Genomic DNA, 19,505 nt, shown 5'->3' with positions numbered 1-19,505 from the left:
TCACTTAACCTGCTTTTCCTCTGTCATCGTCAGAAAACCCTGCACATGTTTTATTCCAGATGAGTGTGTGGAATCGTAGCACTAAAGTAAAAAAATAGCTGCAACTTCAGTCATAGTAGGATTGTGGTCTGAGTGGCATCTAATGAATTATTGAGAACTAATAATGCCTTCGTAGTTTATGAAGAGAAAGGCTGGTTCAGACATTGAGTTGTTTCAGTATGACTGAACTATAGATTTGGTCAATAATTAAGAAATAGTTTCTAAAGAATCTGTCTAATCTTAAAATATGGGGAAACTTGGCAGCAGTAGAATGTCCAGACTGATTGCCCCAGATTTTTCTCCATTTGGAATATACTGTGAAAAAGAGGTAGTAATGAGCTAAAACTCTGACATTTCTTTGAGAAGTTATGTAATTAGAAGTTTTGGGGGATTATTTAATACACTTTTTCTAAGCTTATCTACTATTACTGTCTTATCAAATAAATGTGACCTTCTCTCTCCCTTCTGCCTGAGGTCTGTATTCTTTTGGAAGTAATTTGAGTTCTGATAGCACTAGTCTTTTTTTGGTAGGCTTGCTAAGCAGTGTAGAAAAAATTGCCAAGACTAACTGACAATTAATTTTATTCAATTATTAAAGTAAGACATCAGTGTGGTACAGCAGTCTGGCAAGTGGAATTTCATACTTGAATGAAAAAAAAAAATCTGTGATGTGAAGTCTTGTCCACATCATGGGCTGCTCTTTCTGTTTTGTAACTTTTGCTGAACAGAGAATAGTTTTTCACCTTGTCAGACTTTTCTATGCATGTGTATTCCTGATCTTTGATGCTAGCTCTGGAGGTGTAGAAGAAAAGCTCTGATAAAATAAGAATTTTCAACCCTGTGTACCTTGTGCCTGTCTGCTTGAGAAAGAGAAGTGAGCACTGGTTGTGCAGTTGCCGTATTGCTGCTTGCGTTGCTTTCTCAACACTTGACAGCAATACTTTATGTAGAATAATGTGAAATCTGGAAAAGCAAAAAAGCATTTGTCTTCCAAAGGATTTGATTTTTGCAACTTCGATCTCCTTGCTGAAGAGATTGAATGCAGCAATCTCTTGATGTGTGTTTTACTGTGCCTGGTGTTAAGGCCCATTTCCAGGTTTGAATGGCTTCCAGCTGCTGCAGTGAAGCATTACATCTGCTGTTTGGTTATTTCCATTACAGTTAGTCAATAGGCCAAACTTTAACACATCATTTCATTGCAAAGGTAATTAGTGTTTGCTGTCAAACAGTAAAACAAGTTTAAGATTGCTAGTTGCTCCAATTTCAGTTCCCAATGGTGTTGAGTTATCCTCTGCACTGTCAGTAAATATGCAAAATACATTAGATAAAAACTTCCTTTGATATTTTTAAATAAAATTCTGTTTGCTTTGTTGTTGCTGTTAATTGCACCTAGAACAGTGCTGAATTATCAGAAACACTAAACCAAAAATTGACATTAAAAATAAACTTTATTTGTTGGAATATTTGTTCTTTATCCTAACATTGTGGATTGCTGTTTGGGTTTGTGTCTACTTTTAACCTGTGGCTGGTACCAAAAGTGCCCTGTTTAACCACAGGTGTGATTACAATTCAGTTTTTTTGTTTGTTTAAGCAGGGTACTCCATTGGACTAGCCTTTCCTATTGGCTGCCATTAAAAGTTCAAGGCTCTCCAGAGCCTACAGTGCGCTCTTGCTGCTCTGCAGTATCTTTTCTTTTGAGTGCTTCATCAACTGTTTATAATGATATTTCTGCTGGGTAGTATGGATTAGATATTTTTGCTGTGCTATAACTTGGGTTTCTTTCAAAGGCTGTGTAGTGAAAAGAAGAAATTAGGCAGGCTATCTACTTGCACATTATTAAGAGGAGAGGTGGTGTATATAGCGGTGCATGTTTTGAATTGTAAGAGGCTGGTCTTTTACAGGTGTGAGTGCCTCTCTATATTTACAGCCACTGTATTTGGTTAAATCTTTTATTCCTTTGTTAAATGTATGTACAAGCACCAGGTACGACTTTCAGTTCTGTATCATGGGTTCTCTATGTGTTTCTTGCACCAGTACCGGTGTCCCTTCACATTTTTTATTCACCTAATGAAATGGCTCATGAACTCTGAAAGAATTGCCTTTTTTTTTTAATTTAGATTTGACAGGGTCAGGTGCAATAAGAGTGGACAGTTACAAAGTTTACTGAAATCAGGTGGGCTGTTGGAGTCAGGATATATGTTCCCGTGCAGCTCTCTCCACTGTTTCTGCCAGACAGCATTTTTGCTTTTTCTGCAATTTTTGCCCTTTCATGTAATGCTTATTAGTATAAATTTGAATTGTCATGAATAACTGGGTAAAATAATAGCTTTGCTGGCACTGTTACGTATGCTGTGGAAGTAAAGCCTTGCTATAGAGAGATGGAAGCAGGTGGAATTGCCTTTAAGGGAGAAATGTCCCTCCCCTAGCTTTTTCTGCAGTTAGTCATTCACCCATACCATGTTTGTTCTCCTGGTCTCAGTCACTGTGAGGTCAGGGGGATAATGTTCTGGGTGTACTTCCAGTAGTGAAGGACACTTGACAGATCAGTCAAGTTTCCTTGACATGAAATCCATGTATTTTCAATACCAGATTACATTGGTATTTCTTCCACCATGTTTTACTGTGAATCATAGATAGTTAATTGGCTCTTATCTGCAACTACCAGCTTCTTTGTTTGCTTTCCTTCCTGGGAGGCCTGTAATTGTTATTGACAGTTCTCAGTTAGTTCGTCTTGCTTCCTCTTCCAGTGTTCACTTGTATTTTAGACTTTTCTAAATGTGTTGATCAAAATGTATCAATATGAATGATAATTGAAATTTAATCACTTGAGTCATCAATGAGAGCTTCTGATTTAGTCAAATTCTGTGTATCTGCCTTTTAAATTTTTTTGTTTAATTCCATGTTTTAGATCACTTGGTCTTGCAATGGCACCTCGTGTGAGATTCCTTCAAAGAGTTCGGAAGCAGCTGTGTGCGAATGAGGTAGCCAATGGGACAGACCACTTGGAGGAGACAGAGAAAAATGAGAATGCCCTCACCTTGGTAAATGAGGAAACAGTGGAGAAATGTGGAACTAATTTCAATGGAAAATCATCAGTTAACAAAACAAAGGAAAAGCAGAGAAGAAAAGAAGCTGAGGAATGTTCTGTTTCCAGTGGAAATGCTGAGGATAGTGGTGAGTCTGAGGATGAATCCAAAGAGGTGTCTGAGGAGGAGGAAAAAGAAGTTCTTGTACCTAACAGGGGACCAAAGTCAGACTCCGTGCAGTTTTTTGAAGATGATGACAATGATGATGATGATGAGGACGATACTGAAGGTCTTGATTTGCTGACAGTGAAACAACGGGATGTTTTTGGTGTGGAAGCTAAAGATAATCCAGCACCGGTAAGTGTGCTTTATAGTAAGGCTCATGAATCTTAATCATTTTTTATTGGACTTTCTCCAAGGAAGGAGGAGAGGAAAAGAGGAAATTCTGCTATTAGCAGAATACTCGTTAGAAGTCGGACGTGTTGTGCATATGTATCAGAGGTCATAAATACTCCCAAAAGATCAGTGGTGTGACTGAGCTTTTATCGTTTTATGCTGTTAGCATAGTTTTACTTGAATAATGAATATCCGTGTACTTGCTTTAATTTATGAATAATGTGACTCAAAAACCTAGGAAATTTTGACAGTAATAATTCTTATCCCGTCCTAATTTGCTCGTACCTCTCTGAATAGCTGCCACTTTCAGTCATAATTTTGATGCTGAACCATGGTTTATAGCACTGGGAACTGTATTGCAATACACAATGAGCCACTTCCCAACAGAAATCACAGCAGAATGGTCTTTACAAGAATGTAACCTTCAAACAATGACTTTTACCTTCAACAGGACCATTCCTATTAGAATTGAGCCAGTATCAAAGAGAGAGAGGAATTGCACATGTTTCTTGTAAGGCATGTCTATAAAGGTTTATGGAAAGTATTCATGGAAATCTTTCATTTCCTTGGCAAGTAGCTTTATAATTTCGATTTCTTTGTCCTTGGTATTCTGAGAAATATTTCTTTCTTTTAATCTTTAAATACAATGTTACAGGAAGGGTGGTTTTTTTTTTTTTTGGAAGGTTTTTGTGGTTTTTGTGGTAAAGCAGATTTGGTATGCGCATATTGGGATTTTTTTTTTGGTATATCCATTGCTATCTAACAACTGTATTGCTGTAGTAAAAAGATACAAGCAAAATAACCATCTGGTTTGGCAAGGTTTTCTTCTGAACTCAGATGCATTCAAGGGCAGCCTCCTGTTAAGCAAAGTATTTATTTTTCCAGCTGGTATTTTAAATCTTTATTTTTCTGGGCTATTACTTAACAACACAGGGCACTTACCATGACCTTTAAGCTAATCATTCTACTAGCTGCGTTAATAAGCAGCATCTTTCCTTTGGTATATAGTGAAGTATGGACTGGCTTTATCAGCTGTCATTGTCAAAGATGAGCAGTTGCACAGTGATCTGACTGCTGCCTGCACTCTCCTCCCCACTGTGAGGAGGCTGACACAGGTTGTAGTTTCATCTGAGAACTGTGGAAACAGAGTTAACTTTCTGTTCCTATTATTCTCAGCCTGAGTGGTTCTGGCCACTGCCTGACAGTAGCTTATATTTATTAATGAATTTCAGTTTTGTGTGGAAAAGAACTTTGTGTTTTAAAAGCAAAGTAGAGTAAAACATCTGTGCCTTATTTAAAGAATGATAATCTCACAGCTTTCTTATTACTTCTACAATTTTGCATGCTGAAATACACAAACAATTTCGTGCTGTTTTTAATATATTGCAAGGTTTTTTTAGGAAGTAGTAAAAGGTGAAAGTTTGAGGTAAAAGAAAGAACAGAAGAAGTTTTATGAAAAGTATAAGTGATTTAGAAAGTAATTTGTAACCTCACTGGCTAACCTTTCAAGAGTTTTCTAGCATTAAACATTTATAGGTTAGTTTATGTTCAGGTAACTCAGTCATTATTTTCCGTGGTATGATGTGGAATAACTGCTGTAAGGGTTAGTAGTTCATGTTTGCTGTGCAAGTGCCGAAGACCTTGTACCACCTAAAAGCTCTGGTGCATGGGGGCATAATGAGAAAATACTAAGTTTCTCTTCTAAGCAGCTGAGAATAAAAAAAAATGTAAAGTTTCAAGATCTGTGTCATTAAAAACTTAAATTATGTTTAAATAAACTCCTGCAGAAATGCCTATAGTAGTGAAATACATGGTTTTTAGAAAGTCAAAATGCAGAGCATACTCTGCTTAACTTGATCAGTGCATGCAGTAGTGTGGGGTTTATTATCATATGATACTGTGAAAATTATTGATAAATTGTGGAATGCTTTAAATGTAAGGATTCTCTTTTTAGTAAGAATAAGAGAATAAAGGTTTCTGTCACTAACCAAATTAACTTTTAAGATTTTGTTATAGAAATGCAACATAGTAGAAATTACATTAAAAGACTTGGGCATTGTGCATTTTTATTTGACATAAATCAGCGCCTCTTTTTATGAATGTTAAGACAAATTGAGAATGTGCAACAACTTTTATATCTTTTTTCCATTTCTTTATTTCTTGGATAGAAATTCTGAAGTGGTTATTGCTGCGTTAAGATGGATCAGTTAATATTTAAAGCATTAGTAATCTGGGATGTGAGAAGCTCTGAGCAGCGTGAATGCAGTTTTCCTGGTGCTGTGTGTTGCAGTGTCCTTCTAGGAAGGACTCAGGAACCAGTTTGCTGCATTAATTAGTAGTAGGAAATGCTGCATAGAGTCTAAGAGTATGAACATAGAGTTTATACTCAGCTGCATTAGTTAGGAGGATTTTTAGAAAATCTGTTCACATGCTAAATAAGATAGGAGTCCTTTGCAAACACTGGCATGTGGTTATCTAATTTGGGGTGTATGAATATGCCCACAAAGATTGAATTCCGCTTGCATTATGCTTTTAATGTGTGTAATTGATTGTGCAATTTCACTATTCCTGCTTTAGGCTTCTCATCCTAAAAGCAGTTCCAAAGCAGTCCTGCTGTGATTATTGAGCTCCAGGACATTTTTTTGTAAATAGAAACATTAGGTTTAGTTCAGTTTTTGAATTGCTGTTGTAAGAGACACCATTGCTTCCTCATTCTTTACTCTAGTCCCTCCAATGGAAGAAGGAGCAAGGGGAAGTGTTAGGCTGGCTCTGATGTAGAGCCCTGACCTTTGGTTACAAGTGGGGTTGGCTCATCCATCTTTGTACCAAGGGAAAGGAACAGGTCAAAAAGAGCAGGGGTTATTTAAACTGATTATGGACTCGAAGGGAATTTGTGGGATTGTTGTAGAAGAGTGTGTTTTTGTTGAATGTACATGGTACCCAGCCTAACTGTAGAAGAGGTTATGGTGTGAAGTGTGACACATCCTCTGTTAATCTTCCTAACAGTGTGACTTGTGGCTCAATTTCACTCTTTCCCTTTCTTGGTGTGTGTCCCTTGGCTGCATGTGTACTTTGTCTCTGTCATTTTGTGATAACACATATGAAAGAAAAATCTGTTTTGTGCATTGCTGTATAAAAGGAGAAACCTTGGATAAGTTGAAAGACCTTGGCAGATATTGCAATTTTGTTGTGAGCTTCCTAGCTCATATTTTTAAGAGATAGTTACTGGCTGCTCTATTTATGAATATTACTTTGATATGTCAGGATTTTTAGCTGGTGGTCTAACTCATGGGACTTATTTAGATAAGTACAGTGTTCTTATGCATAAAAAGAAGGTCAGCTATATGCATAGAGCCATTAGCAGATAGGCAGTATTTAGCTGTTGTGTTAACATTATGGAAATTATTCTTTTAAAGTGCATTTAACAGTATTAGCAGTATTGATGTTGCAAAGACTGTAAGTACTCCCTGGTTACAAACTTTATTTCTAATGCTAATTTTATGAAATTGCTTTTTTCATTTGGCAATTCAAAGGCTATACTTGTTCAGCTTCTATCGTTATTTATTTTGAGAACTAAGATTAAACCTATAATATTTTTATTGGTTTTGTTTATACTTTAGCTTTAGTCAACTTGTCAAACATATTGCATACTGTCAGACTTCTCTTCTGCTTTTGAATTTTCTGTTTTAGTGTGGAAAATACTACATTACTGAGTTCTTAGAATTGCTCTTGCTTACTCCCTGCTTCTCCATCCCTTTTTTTATGGATTCCTAAAACTTCTCAGGTGTATTCAACAGTTGCTTCTTGGAACACTGGAACAAGCAAAAGCATACAGGGGGCTGCCTTGAATAGTACTTGCAGATTCCTTGGAGTTAGTCTGGCTTTTGCAGAGCATGCTCTTTGAATATTGTGGCTATGGAAGGGAATTATTTTATATGCTGGGATTCTCTCTGAGCTATCTGGCTTGCCTTGCAATGCATTATTATTACATACAGTGAAATTTTCTTAACTTCTCCAACACATGAAACAAACGCTGTAAGTTGGCATATCATGACCTGGATATGTACATATTGATAAAAGCAGGAAAGAATGAGACAAAGATAAATCTTCCTAAATAGTGATGATGGGTGAGTCTGTACCAAGAAACAGAGAGTGGTAGCTCCTTGTAAGGTGGACTTTGTGTATGACATAGATCAAGGAAACATCATATAATATGCACCAAAATGAGGACATAGTCCACCGGAATTTTCTTCTGTGATGTTGAGAAGAAAGCCTGTTACACTTCACGGAAATCAAAATTAATTTTCAGAGTTGTGATTTATCTAGTTTGCTTCTCTTACATTGTCTTTTCTCTCTGAATGGGATTTCTTTCCTCCTGTTACATGTTATGAGAGAGCTTTTCACCACTCTTATGTTTATATACTGCTTTTTTTGATATGAAACATCTTCTCTTTCTTCTCACCACCTCTTACTAGCTATTATTCTTATGCTTTCATATTAATATATTTTGAGCAGTTGACTTTGTCTCCTTGAAGCTTTTCAGGGACAGCAAGGTAAAAAATACCCAAAGGATGGAAGAAGCAAGGAAACAAGCTGGCTGGCTCTGGCAGTGGCATTTCCCTTAAGGGTAGCCTGCTTTGCTCCTGCTATAGCAGTGTGTTGTGTCCAAGAGAAGAAAGCTGCTCTGGGCAGCCTGCTGGCTCTGAAGAGAGCATTATTCCTTGGAGACATGTTGCAAAGTGAGCAGTCTGGCAGAGAAAATAGAGAAGTTACTTATTTGTAAGTTAAATAAAAGTCAGTACTGTGATGCATTACATACCATAAAATCTCCTTCCTAAAGAATCTAAGTGCTTTAGGTTCTCAGCCCAGTAACAGAGTGCTTATGTATTTCTGGTTGAATTACAGCAAGTAATAATTTATGTGAAGAACAAAATATTTGCATACAAGTGAACTAGGCCTAGATTTAGATATTAGCCAAAGTGCTTCAAGATTCCAATGTTAGGAAAAGTTATCACCCATGAATGGAGATGAAACCTGCTGATGGTACCTCAAGCCTCTTTATGCTGAGCAGTCATCACAGAATACATTCTATGAAGTGCATAAAGTTTGAAAGAAATCACATTTTCTTTCAAAGCAATTTCAGTAACTTCAATACAACTAAGCCCTTTTTAAAAAATATGTTTACGTCCAGGTTTACGTTCTATGTAGTTTTTAAAAGTCCTGTTAGTCAGGACTCCTTCTGAGAGCTACAAAAAGGAAAGACCAAACCCATTTGCTTGTCTTCTTGGACAACTTTTACTTTTTGGATTTGCAGAAAAGTTCATTCTCCTGTCTCTACTATTTTTGTGTAGAGCGCTTGTGACTTGCTTGCTAGATTAAACTGTGCAAGGGAGGCTTTTCAGGCAGTCCCTTGTAAACACCCATTACCTACATAAGCTCCAGCTCTGTAGATCAGTCATTGCTTTAGACTTTCTTCATTGCTTTGTCAGGTTAGCTGTTTTTAGCACTCTTCAGTTGGCTCCACATGCATCTTCAAATTTCCCTCTGAAGATTTCTATTTCAGTTGCATTTTTACCAGCTTACTAAGAACTTCTGTAGTTTATGAAAAAATCTAAGTTTTTAGGTTTCTCATACCTATAAGACAGCATTCCAGGTATTTGTGCTAATCCATGTGATGCTTAGGTTAATTTAAAAAATCTACAATTAGAAGTCTTGGAATTACTGGTAAACGGTGTATTTGAAATAAATGGCGGCTATATATCCCTTAAAGGATATCTGTTCAAGACTGTCATCCTAAATACTTCAGTTGTGTTCAAAACCTGGATAAAAAGATGTTTTTTTTATGAATATTTATGAATTTTATTTGATATATCTGCCCCTGTCACAGATACTAGCTTCCTGTGTCATAGGCGATGGAGTACATAATTCTGATGTGCTGGGCTTTGCTTCTGTGGAAAATTTAACACGTTGGGTTGCTTTGGAACCACTGTGAATAATGGTATTTTTCATGCCCACAATCCGTCCTCTTGGCATTTGTTACTCTTGTAAGTAGGAATGAGGTGTAGAAAGATGGTAGATAAGTAGGAAACTTGCTTTGAACATTTATATAAAGATATTTGAAAGGAGCCTGATTTGAGCCAGGAAAGGCTTTCCCAGGTCTGGAGGTACTTGTTCAGAAGTCAGTGGCTTTTCCAGCTGGCTGAAATGTACTGCTTGCCATCCTGATCAAGGGATGTAGCTGCTGTGGCACAATTCTGAACTAGGCAATGCCACCTCTTTGTTTCAGCTACTGAAGCCATGAGTTAAACCCCTTAATTCTATGTGCCACCTGAAGCAGCCTCACAAGTTGCCTTGACTCTGTGGGACTTGCTGAAGTACCACATCATTTACTGCCCTAAGGAGAGGAGGCTGTTTGGCAGTGTGTTTCTGTGGCTGACTTCATAGAAGTACTTTGAAACTTGTGTGTAACAATCTGAATTTTGAACCTGGACTGGATGGTATACTAAGCATGTTCCCAGATGGTGCAAAACTGGAAGGAGCTGCTGACTCTCTCCAAGGCAGAGAGGCCATGTAGAGAGACCTCAACAAGTCAGAGAGCTGGGCAATAATGTTCCACAAGGGAAAGTTCTGGATTCTGCACCTGGGATGGGGCAACCCTGGATGTACAGACAGACTGGGAAATGAGATGCTGCAGAGCAGTGCCACACAAAGGGACCTGGGTGTCCTGGTCTGTGACAAGTGGAACGTGAGCCAGCAGTGCCCTGGCAGCCAGGAGGGCCAGCCCTGTCCTGGGGGCATCAGGCACAGCATGGCCAGCTGGGCAAGGGAGGGGATTGTCCTGCTCTGCTCTGCTCTGGGGTAGCCTCACCTCCAGTGCTGGGGCAGTTCTGGGTGCCACAACATAAGAAAGACATTGAACTATAGGAGAGTGTCCAAAGGAGGGCAATGAAGGTGAAGGGCCTTGAGGAGAAGTCATATGAGGAGTGGTTGAAATCACTTGATGTGTTCAGCCTGAGGAGACTGAGAGGAGACCTCATTGCATCTGCAGCTTCGCTGTGAGGGGAAGGAAGGGGCAGGCACTGATCTCTTGTCTGTGGTGACCAGTGAATGTCCTGAATCTGTCTCAGGGTGGGGTTTAGGTTTGTTTTTGGGGAAAAGTTCTTCACACAGAGGGTGTTTGAGCACTGGAACAGGCTCCCCAGGGAAGTGGTTACAGCATCAGCCTGACAGAGTTCAAGAAGCATTTGGAGAGCACTCTTGACACATGAGGTGTGGCTCTTGGGTATGGTCCTGTGCAGAGCCAGGAGGTGGACTCTGTTACTTGAGGGTCCCTTCCAACTCAGGAAATTCCGTGATTCTGTAATCTTTTCAGGTTATTGATGATTCACTCTGTACAGAGTGCTCTGAGCAGGCTGGCCTGTTATTTGCATGCTCAGGTTTCAGCATCTGGTATCAATTCAGGCTGAAATGAGGTGTGTGCTTTATCTCTCACTTGAATAGACCTGAAATGACTGAGGGAGATGCATGGTCTTGTATGTCAAGAAGTATTAGAGTATGATTATTACAACTTTAAATATTTCACTAAAATCTTACTAATTACTAATTTAATACTTCTAGTAGGTTAGTTACTCAAATACCCTACTCAAATACCCTACTACACTAATACCCTCAGTTTTAATTGTTCATTTTCACTGATTTATAGCCTTGTTTAATATATTGCAGCAGTTTCACAAATAAGGATGAATGAGCAAAATACTCGGCATTAAATCTGCCAAGTTTTGACCAGTATTCTCTAAATCCGTAGGATTGGTAAACTATTAAAATGTCACAGTTTCCTTTAGAATCATTAGTCCCTGAATGGTTGCTGAGTGATGCCATTGGAAATATTTATAACTATGACTTAATTTTGGATAAGTGTTCTACAAGTTGAATGCTAAAATTGTGAAATACTACTAGAAATTATACAACACTAATTTTTAAAGGCATGCTGCTTCCTGAAATAGTAATAATGCAGACCAACTATCCAGTATGTATCTGGAATCTTCTGACTATCTGTCAGCAAAGTTAAAATTTTGAGAATTATTCTTTATTGTAGAGTGGCTTCTCTGATGCAGACATTTGCTACTGTAAGCATTGCTTAACAAACTACCCATGCACATTTTAAACAATATTTTGAGGCACATTTCTAAATTTGTGTCTGAGCTGTGTAATTTTCAGATGGAATCATTTGATAATTTGAAAATAAAATTTGTGGGTGATGATTCATCAGTTATTAACTGAAGTGAGTCCTGGGGTAATTCATTACACTATCACTGGCATTCTGCAGATTGTAATTTAATGGCTATTTTAAAAAGGAAAAATGCTGTTTTGGAATAGCAACCTGCTGATTGACCAGAAGCTAGGAATTCTGCTTAGTTGCATGGAGCAGATATTCCATGTTTCCGTGAGGCTGTGGTTTATCCCAGCTGTGAGGAGTTGTACTGTCGGCATCCCAGCTGGGATGGAGTCTTTCACTTTCTGCAGCCTGGTCTCTCTGCTCCTCGTCTTGGATAAAGCAGCAGCTGCATCCTCTGGGGATAAAATTCTCTGAAAGGAGCATTACTTTGAATGAGTGAAAGGAAATTAAACCAATTAAGACTGCAGCCTCTAGCTTTATTTCAGTAAAAAACAAATTAAGTATAAATGTCTTTGGGCTAGCCTGGTGGGGTAATCTTAGATGGTGGGGTAATCTTAGAGGTCTTCTCATTCTTCGTTACCACACTGTTCCTGTGGTAGTTTTCCATGTATTTCAGTGCAGAGTGTTTTCTCTCCTTTTCCTGAGTTACTTGTGTGTTTGTTCCTCTTGCTAGAAATCTTCATCTAGCTGATGCTCAGTGTATCAAGATAAACTGCTTTGCCTGCCCCTTATGGCCCATATGTTCTGTGTGGACCTTTGTGAAGTAATGGGTTGTGCTTGCAAAGAGAGAGGCCTGCAAACATGCCTGAAGAAAATGAGGTGCATTAGTAAATCCCTCTGAAAAACATAGATGGGTGACCTTGAGTGGGAAAACAAAAAACATGTAGCTTTTTGAGGAGCTAAGTGGCAGTATAATTTCCCTCAGATTTGTACCCTGTGTGACCAAGACCACAAAGCATTTTTTAAAACTGTCATTCATGGTATTTTTCTGTGATAATATTGACTATGCTTCTTGTAGAGAGGCTGTGCATGTGGCCACTGGAGAAAAAAGCCAATGCAAGCCATGAAACCACTAGTATTGTGGTTTTTTAAATTATTTTTACCTGCTAGCAGAGTAGAAGAGGAGTGTGTTTGAGGTACTTGTGCAATGCAAATCTTGCTATGAGTTCTCCGGGAAGGGAACAAGACAATACCCATTTAAAAGAGTAGCTAGTACTGACAGCGTTCATTTTAAACTGGAGTTGCTGGAAGTGCCTTTCTTGTTTCCATAATGTCCACATTGAGCAAAATTAATATTAGTTGATGTTTTAGTTTTGTTGATTCTTACCTGAGTCAGAATGGGAGAGTTACAAAACACCAGCTGTGTGATAGCAGCTTTCCAGCAGCTTTGCAACAGAGACCAATACGTTGCAGAGCATAAAATGACAGTATGTGTTTCCTTGTCCCCAGTCTGTAAGCATATACCTGTAATGCAGATGCCTCTTACTTCTGGGAAAAATACTGGTTTTGCAGTCACTATTCCTCTGTGGTAAATACATACAATTCTAGTCTGAGTTTGGTGTCTGTACTTGTGGGTGATATTCTTGCATTTGGCTACTTCACATTGCACTAATGCAAAGCTGGGGTCCTTGTGGTGAGGTCACAAATCCCAGTGTTAGTTCCAAGTTGTTTTTTTTTTTTTTAATGGAAGGCAAGAGAAGAACAAGCTGATAATACTAAAATGTATATCGGCATCTGAGACTTGTTTGCCTTGAGGTGCACTGAATACCAAAATGTATTTGGCCATAGCTATTTACATGCTTGTAAAGCAATAAGCACATGCTCTGCTGATTCTGTTATATTCCAACTACAGGAACTCACTGTGGGCTTGGAAAAATAGGTAATTCATCAGTTTGCGTATTTTGAGAATAGCCTGCTGACCTAGAATCACATCATTTCTGCTAAAGAACTCAGTGTGAACTGTTGCTGTCATTTCCTGTGATGTCTGCTTCGTGTGAGATTGAGCATGGGAAGAGAGCAACTTCCAAGGAGTTCTGTGAAGGTTTACGTGTCCTGGCTCACAGATGAGTACTGTATTTGCAAGACAGGTCTTCACTGTGGTTTTTTTATGCCCTGTTTCTTGAGGTTTCCACTTAAGGTTCAAATTTGAGACTCACTTTACACATAGATGGGAAGCATAATTGCAAACTAAAGTTAAAATTTTGTGTGTATTTTGATCAGTGGATTGATAAGAAATACTCACCTCCAGCTTTGGAACACATTCTGAGTGGGAGTTTCTAGCACATGCAGCTCTTACATCCGTTCAGAAACAGTGTTTGAAAATGGAGGCACATTGTGAAGGAAAGTTTTGTAAGTAGCTGTCACAGAAGCTATTGGGACCAATGTCAAGAGGGCATTGAAGGGAGAAAGGAAAATAAGGTGAGAGACCTGAGCTGAAAGGCAGTAGTTTTGTACGGGTGTGACAAATCCATGAGGCGTCTTTAGAACCTGACCCTTGGGGAGCCCACAGGATACTGTCTCTGCAAGTTCCTCTCTCTCTTAACTTCACGTTTCAGAAAAACTTGTATCACCTCCTTTGCAGTCATATTTGAATATATGTTAGTGTGTTGCTCACTACAACAGTTTTGAATATTGACTATTCTACTAATATGTGGTTTATTTTTCTACATCTTTTTAGTGCTGCAGTAGTTGCATTTTATAGGAAGTGGTCATCTGGTCTGACTTCCATGGATATTATAACTATGTTGTGTTACTCAGTCACTTCTGTATTGAATGCAGAAATGGAATTTTGCATAAGTGTACCTTTCAAAAGGCATCCTTTTTAGTTCTGAAGAGATGTAAAGTCTGCCACAACTGGTTACTTTTTCCAGTGGTTTAACTCATATGTTCATGTTGTATTGAAGAGGTGGGTATGGGATTGAAGAAAAATACAGCAGGGGACATAATAAGAGGACAGCAGTGGAGAATAAAGATATTTTAGCAAATACTCCTTTGGCCTACAAGAGAGACTTTATTTTAGCACAGAGAAGAATGTGAGAAGAAAAAGTGATAATGTTATGGAGGAGGTGAATGACATGATATAAATTGAAAATGCAGTGTGCAAATGCAAATTAAGGCAGTTTCTAGTTTATGGACAATTTGTTGCTGAATGTTAGCACAAGTAATTTGGATGGCCTCCCATAGTTCCGTAGGTGTGGAAAGGGCGGTGTGGGAGTTGAAGGATCTATGTTTTGACTGAGTGAACTTGAGTCAAATTTCTGCTCCTTGCTGGTTCAAGTATTATAATTATCTTAACAAGGAAAGCCTTAAAAGAAAGAGAAAATTTTATGTACCACATCTGCAGGTAATTTTTCTCTCTTTGGTTGTAAGATCAGCATGTACTGTAAGCCAAGGAAACGTTATGTTTTCATTAACCAGTTTTGTTCTTGTGGCTCTACTTTCACAATCTCTTTTTAACATGGGAAATTTAAAACATAAATTACTTTGACTTCTCTACATTTTCAAGAAGTATTTTATTCTTTTTAGTGCAGATTAATTTTTCCGTGGGTCATTGAAGATAATCCATCTTGAAATGTCTCTGTTATTGCTAATCTTCTTTTGCGCTTGGAAAAGTAACATTCGTATTTTGTTTTTCCTGTGAACACTTTTGAAGCACTTTCAACCAACAATACTCTTCTAAAACATTTAATGATGTAATATAGAATAGCTGCTAGTGATTAAAACCAAGATGGTTATAATGGAATATTTACTGGGTAAATCGAAAAGAGACTAACTGGTAAATAGTGGTATGAGAAACATTAAATTCTTCTAGTGGAAAAAGATCAGAGAATTGGAATGTAATTTTAGCTTGAGTCTTTTATCAAGCACGATCATCTCATTGAAATGTAAATGCTGGCATGTTGTTTTCATTTTTTTCTTTAGTTAGAGAAGTAGTTAAAAGGTATTTCAAATTGTGCTGCTGTTACATACTCAGCTTAGTGTAGCATGAATGCTGTGGATTTCCATCTCTGAAATGGATAGAGCTGTTGTGGTATCTACACCGTGCTGGTGTTTGGATGGGAGGTAATAGATGTAGCAAACTGATTGCACTTGTCCTGCTCCCATGGGCCTTCAGCTTGATGAATTCCTTGCCTATATGTCAGTTCAGGCATCTCTGATTTCCTTTGCCTCGCATTGTATTCTCTGGTGTTGGAACTTCTGGACTATAGTATCTAGAGCCAGGCAGTTCCTCAGATATTTTCTTGAAGAAAGTATGTGAAGTACATTGGAAGAGATTTTATTTTACGTTATGATTTTCTGCCTGTCTGGAGCTTAGGAGGGGATCTAGAAAAGGGCGCATTTGCTTGCTCGTGTGCGATGCTGGCTCCCAAGCTGATGCGGCAGTGGTGGGAGGCAGGAGGGGGCTGGGCTGCAGGAGCTGTGCTGTCCTGGCTGCAGGCTCCTGCTGCAGTGAGAGGCTCAGGGCAGGGCTGGGGCTTTGCCCGGTGACTCAGGGCTCGGGCTCTAAGGGCTGAAACTGCTGCTTGCCCTCTGGCACTACAGGGGTCGAGCTACCCTGACAGGAGACATCTCTTCTTCCCTGTGTCTCAGCTCTGTCTGCTGCTTTAGCTTTTTTCAGGAATAAAATGCTGCAGCATTCCTTCTCTCCTGAAGAGGTGACTTTGTTACCTAATTCCTGATGGATTGTATGGTAACTCTACAGGTACACAATGAGATAAAGGGGCCTTAATGGTAAGGAGTTAGCATGGAAAGTGGAGGAATAGTACTTGTACTGCTGCTTCCTCTCTCTCAAGTCTGAAGGTAATAAGGAAGCTAGGTGAAAAAAAAAAAAGCAAATCCAGTTTTTCTGCACATATAACTGTGTCTAAAGATTTTACAACTAAAGAATCATTAGCTTTTGCTTTCAATTAATCATCTAAGCAATGCAGTGCTTCTAAAAGACAAATTTCCAATTAAATTTGCTCTCATTTTTGCAGCAGGAAGACTCAAATCTACATTAAAGTATTTTTAGCAAGGTTAAATATAAATTCATATGGATGTTCAGTGCATATATGGAAGGTTAATGCTTGTATTAACTATTCTGACTTGTAAAACTGAGTTATTGATTTTATGGTTTAACCCCACCTGGCAATTAAACACCTCAGAGCCATTTGCCCACTCCACCTTGGTGGAATATGGGAGAGAATCAGAAGAGTTAAAGTGAAAAAACCTCCTGTGTTGAGATGGAAGATAGTTTAACAGGTAAAACAAAAGCTGTGCTTGCAAGTAAAGCAAACCAAGGAATTTATTTACCACTCTTAATGGGCAGGCAGGTGTTCAGCCATCTCCAGGAGAGCAGGGTCCCATAATGCATACCAGTGACTTAGGAAGACAAAGACCATCACAAATGTTCCCTCTTCCTTCTTGGTCCCTCAGCTTTATATACTGAACATGATGCTCTCTGGTTTGGAATATGTCTTTGGCCACTTGGGGTCAGCTGTCCTGGCTGTTTCCCCTCCCAAATCCTTGTGCACTCCCAACCCACTCACTGGTGGGGTGGGATGAGAGGCAGAAAAGGCCTTAACTCTCGGCAACCTGTGCTCAGCAGTAACTAAAACATCCCTGTGTTGCCAGAACTGTTTCCAGTACAAATCCAAAAAATAACCCCATACTGTGGAAAAAATGAATTCTACTCCAGTCAAAAGCAGCACACTAGGCTAAAAATGTTGCCATAAAATCAGTGAAATAGTGAGTCTTTAATTTCCGAAAGCCGCAACTACTAAATCTGTTTCAGGAGTGAACCCAAACTCGATATTCTTAATTATTTTACACTTTTCATCAATTCCCTTAGAATTCCATCCTTCTTGGCATGTGGTGGGCAGGCATTTGTGATTCACACAAAAAGTGCCATATGTTGCTGAAAGCTGTATATACATTTGGAAAGAGGTGTGAAGCTCTCAGAACTCAATACTGCCTTTATAGATGTCGCTGGCCAGGGTTTACCTTGAGAATGTTAATGAGGTGGCTCAACATAAGAACAAACCAGTTGTTAAGATAGGGGTGACTTGAAGTTTTTCACAAGTATAGCTCTGTGTTTGAGCATGATGATATTAATGTATGGTGACTCAAGTTCTTCAGTCATGAGAGCTTATATAGTGGTAAAGGACATTTAAGGTGATGGGAGAAACCAGCTTATTTCTAACTATAAAGCTGTAACTTGTTTGTTTTCCTCTATTTGGTTTGTTTACTTTGCAAAAATTCTATGAGCTTAATTTCTATGCTGTGTAAAAATATTTTTTTTGTTTACACATAGGTTACTTAAAATTCATTGAGCAGATCTGTGTACTTTAATGTCTGGTATTTGTGAGCTGGGTCTTTGCGTTTGCAAAATGACAGAAAACTGTTGAAGGTGAAAGCTTAGGTCTCATGGTAATCTAAAATGTGAGTCTGAACAGTGCATTCAGGCTTTTTAAACTTACCTTTTTTATTTTCTAATTTTGTATATAACAAGGAAAAACTTTATCTTTTATCTTTGGAGTTTTCTGAAATCTTTCTCTCTTGCCTAAATCAATGACTTATGACTGAGATTAACTGTCCTTGGACAAATTTCTGCTATTCTCCTGTGTTCAGACAGGGGCTAACAGATAGCTCTAAACTGCTCTTGTTGGTGGTTATAGAATAAACCTATTTTTGTACATGAGCTTTGCCTCGCTTTGTGTTCCCTTCTCTCATACTGCCTTTATGTTGTTTTTGTTAGTGTTGACTCTGTCACAAATGCAGGAATTAGCTGACATGGGAGAGAGAATTTCTCACCAGTCAGTCTTCTTTGCACAGAAAGAAAAATCTGTGGATTTTGCCAGTCTTGTATTTAGTCTGAATGTTCGTCATCAGCTTTTCAGGAAAGAGAGTGAGTTGATACCATATTGAGCTCATTTTTACACATAAGCAAGGCTGAATGCAAAGCTCTCCTATTCATTCTGAACAGTGGTGGGAGTTCCTGAACCACTCTGCAGAAATTATTGTAACATGAGCAGTCCAGCTTACCTTCAGGTGTACGTCCTTGAGACATGGAGGATATGGCTGTATGGAGTAGTGAGCAGTTAGACTTGAAGAAATCCAGCTCATCCCTTTTGGGCCGTTTGACCAACGTGATTTCCTTCAGTGTATGTGGTTATGGTTAGTACCTGGAACTTCTGCAGATCCCCACTGTGTGCCAGGAGCAGCAGAAGTCACCTACCTGTTGCTAAGCATTAGCTCTAATTACTCACAGGGAGGGAAGGGATTTGAGTTTTTTGTTTTGTTTTGTTCAAGGCCAATTTCAGAGAAGGTACTGATAACCAAAAGGCATATACAGCAATGGTATAAGAAGTATGCAAGGATAATAGACTTCAAGAGAGAAGACAAAACCACACTGATACTCAAACAGAAATGGGAGCTTACAATTAGAATTCTTTAGTACTTTGGGGACATGAGCTAATTAAAAATGTGTGAATTGTTAATACTTCACCTTTTTACTGTATTCCTTACTTTGTGCTGGATATGCTAATGGCAGTTAAGGCAGTGAAAACCTACTTTCTGTTTTATCAGAAAGCTGCTGCAGTTGTTAGACATTACTTTATGAACATCTGTCGCTTTTAATATTGAGTTGGCAATCCCCCAAATTGTTAATGATTAAATGAATTCTAAGATCTGAGTGGGTTGTGCTTGTATTGGAAAGCTTTGGTGGCTAGCTGTGTGCATAACAGACATCACTTCTAAATACTGGGTCTAGACTAATTAGGTTGTTCTGATAGATGGGTTGTTGATGAAAGCACTTAAAACTTTAGTTGAAAGAATCTTCAAACAAACAACAACAACAAAACTCTATCCAAGAACTCCCTCTTGAGCTT

At 38.6% G+C, this 19,505-nt stretch overlaps 1 protein-coding gene across 1 annotated transcript in view; it reads left to right on the top strand.

The window, feature by feature from the left end:
* DDX10 (DEAD-box helicase 10) overlaps nt 1-19,505 on the top strand; it is a 155,145-nt gene that overhangs the window by 44,154 nt on the left and 91,486 nt on the right. Inside the window, exon 13 of the mRNA XM_064409331.1 lies at nt 2,948-3,422. Within this exon, the coding sequence (XP_064265401.1) occupies nt 2,948-3,422 (475 nt within the window). The remainder of the gene's footprint in view (nt 1-2,947; nt 3,423-19,505) is intronic.

This window comes from Passer domesticus, chromosome 2 (assembly GCF_036417665.1).
Source record: "Passer domesticus isolate bPasDom1 chromosome 2, bPasDom1.hap1, whole genome shotgun sequence".
Lineage (NCBI taxonomy): Eukaryota > Metazoa > Chordata > Aves > Passeriformes > Passeridae > Passer > Passer domesticus.
This window is presented reverse-complemented; position numbering and strand designations above follow the sequence as displayed.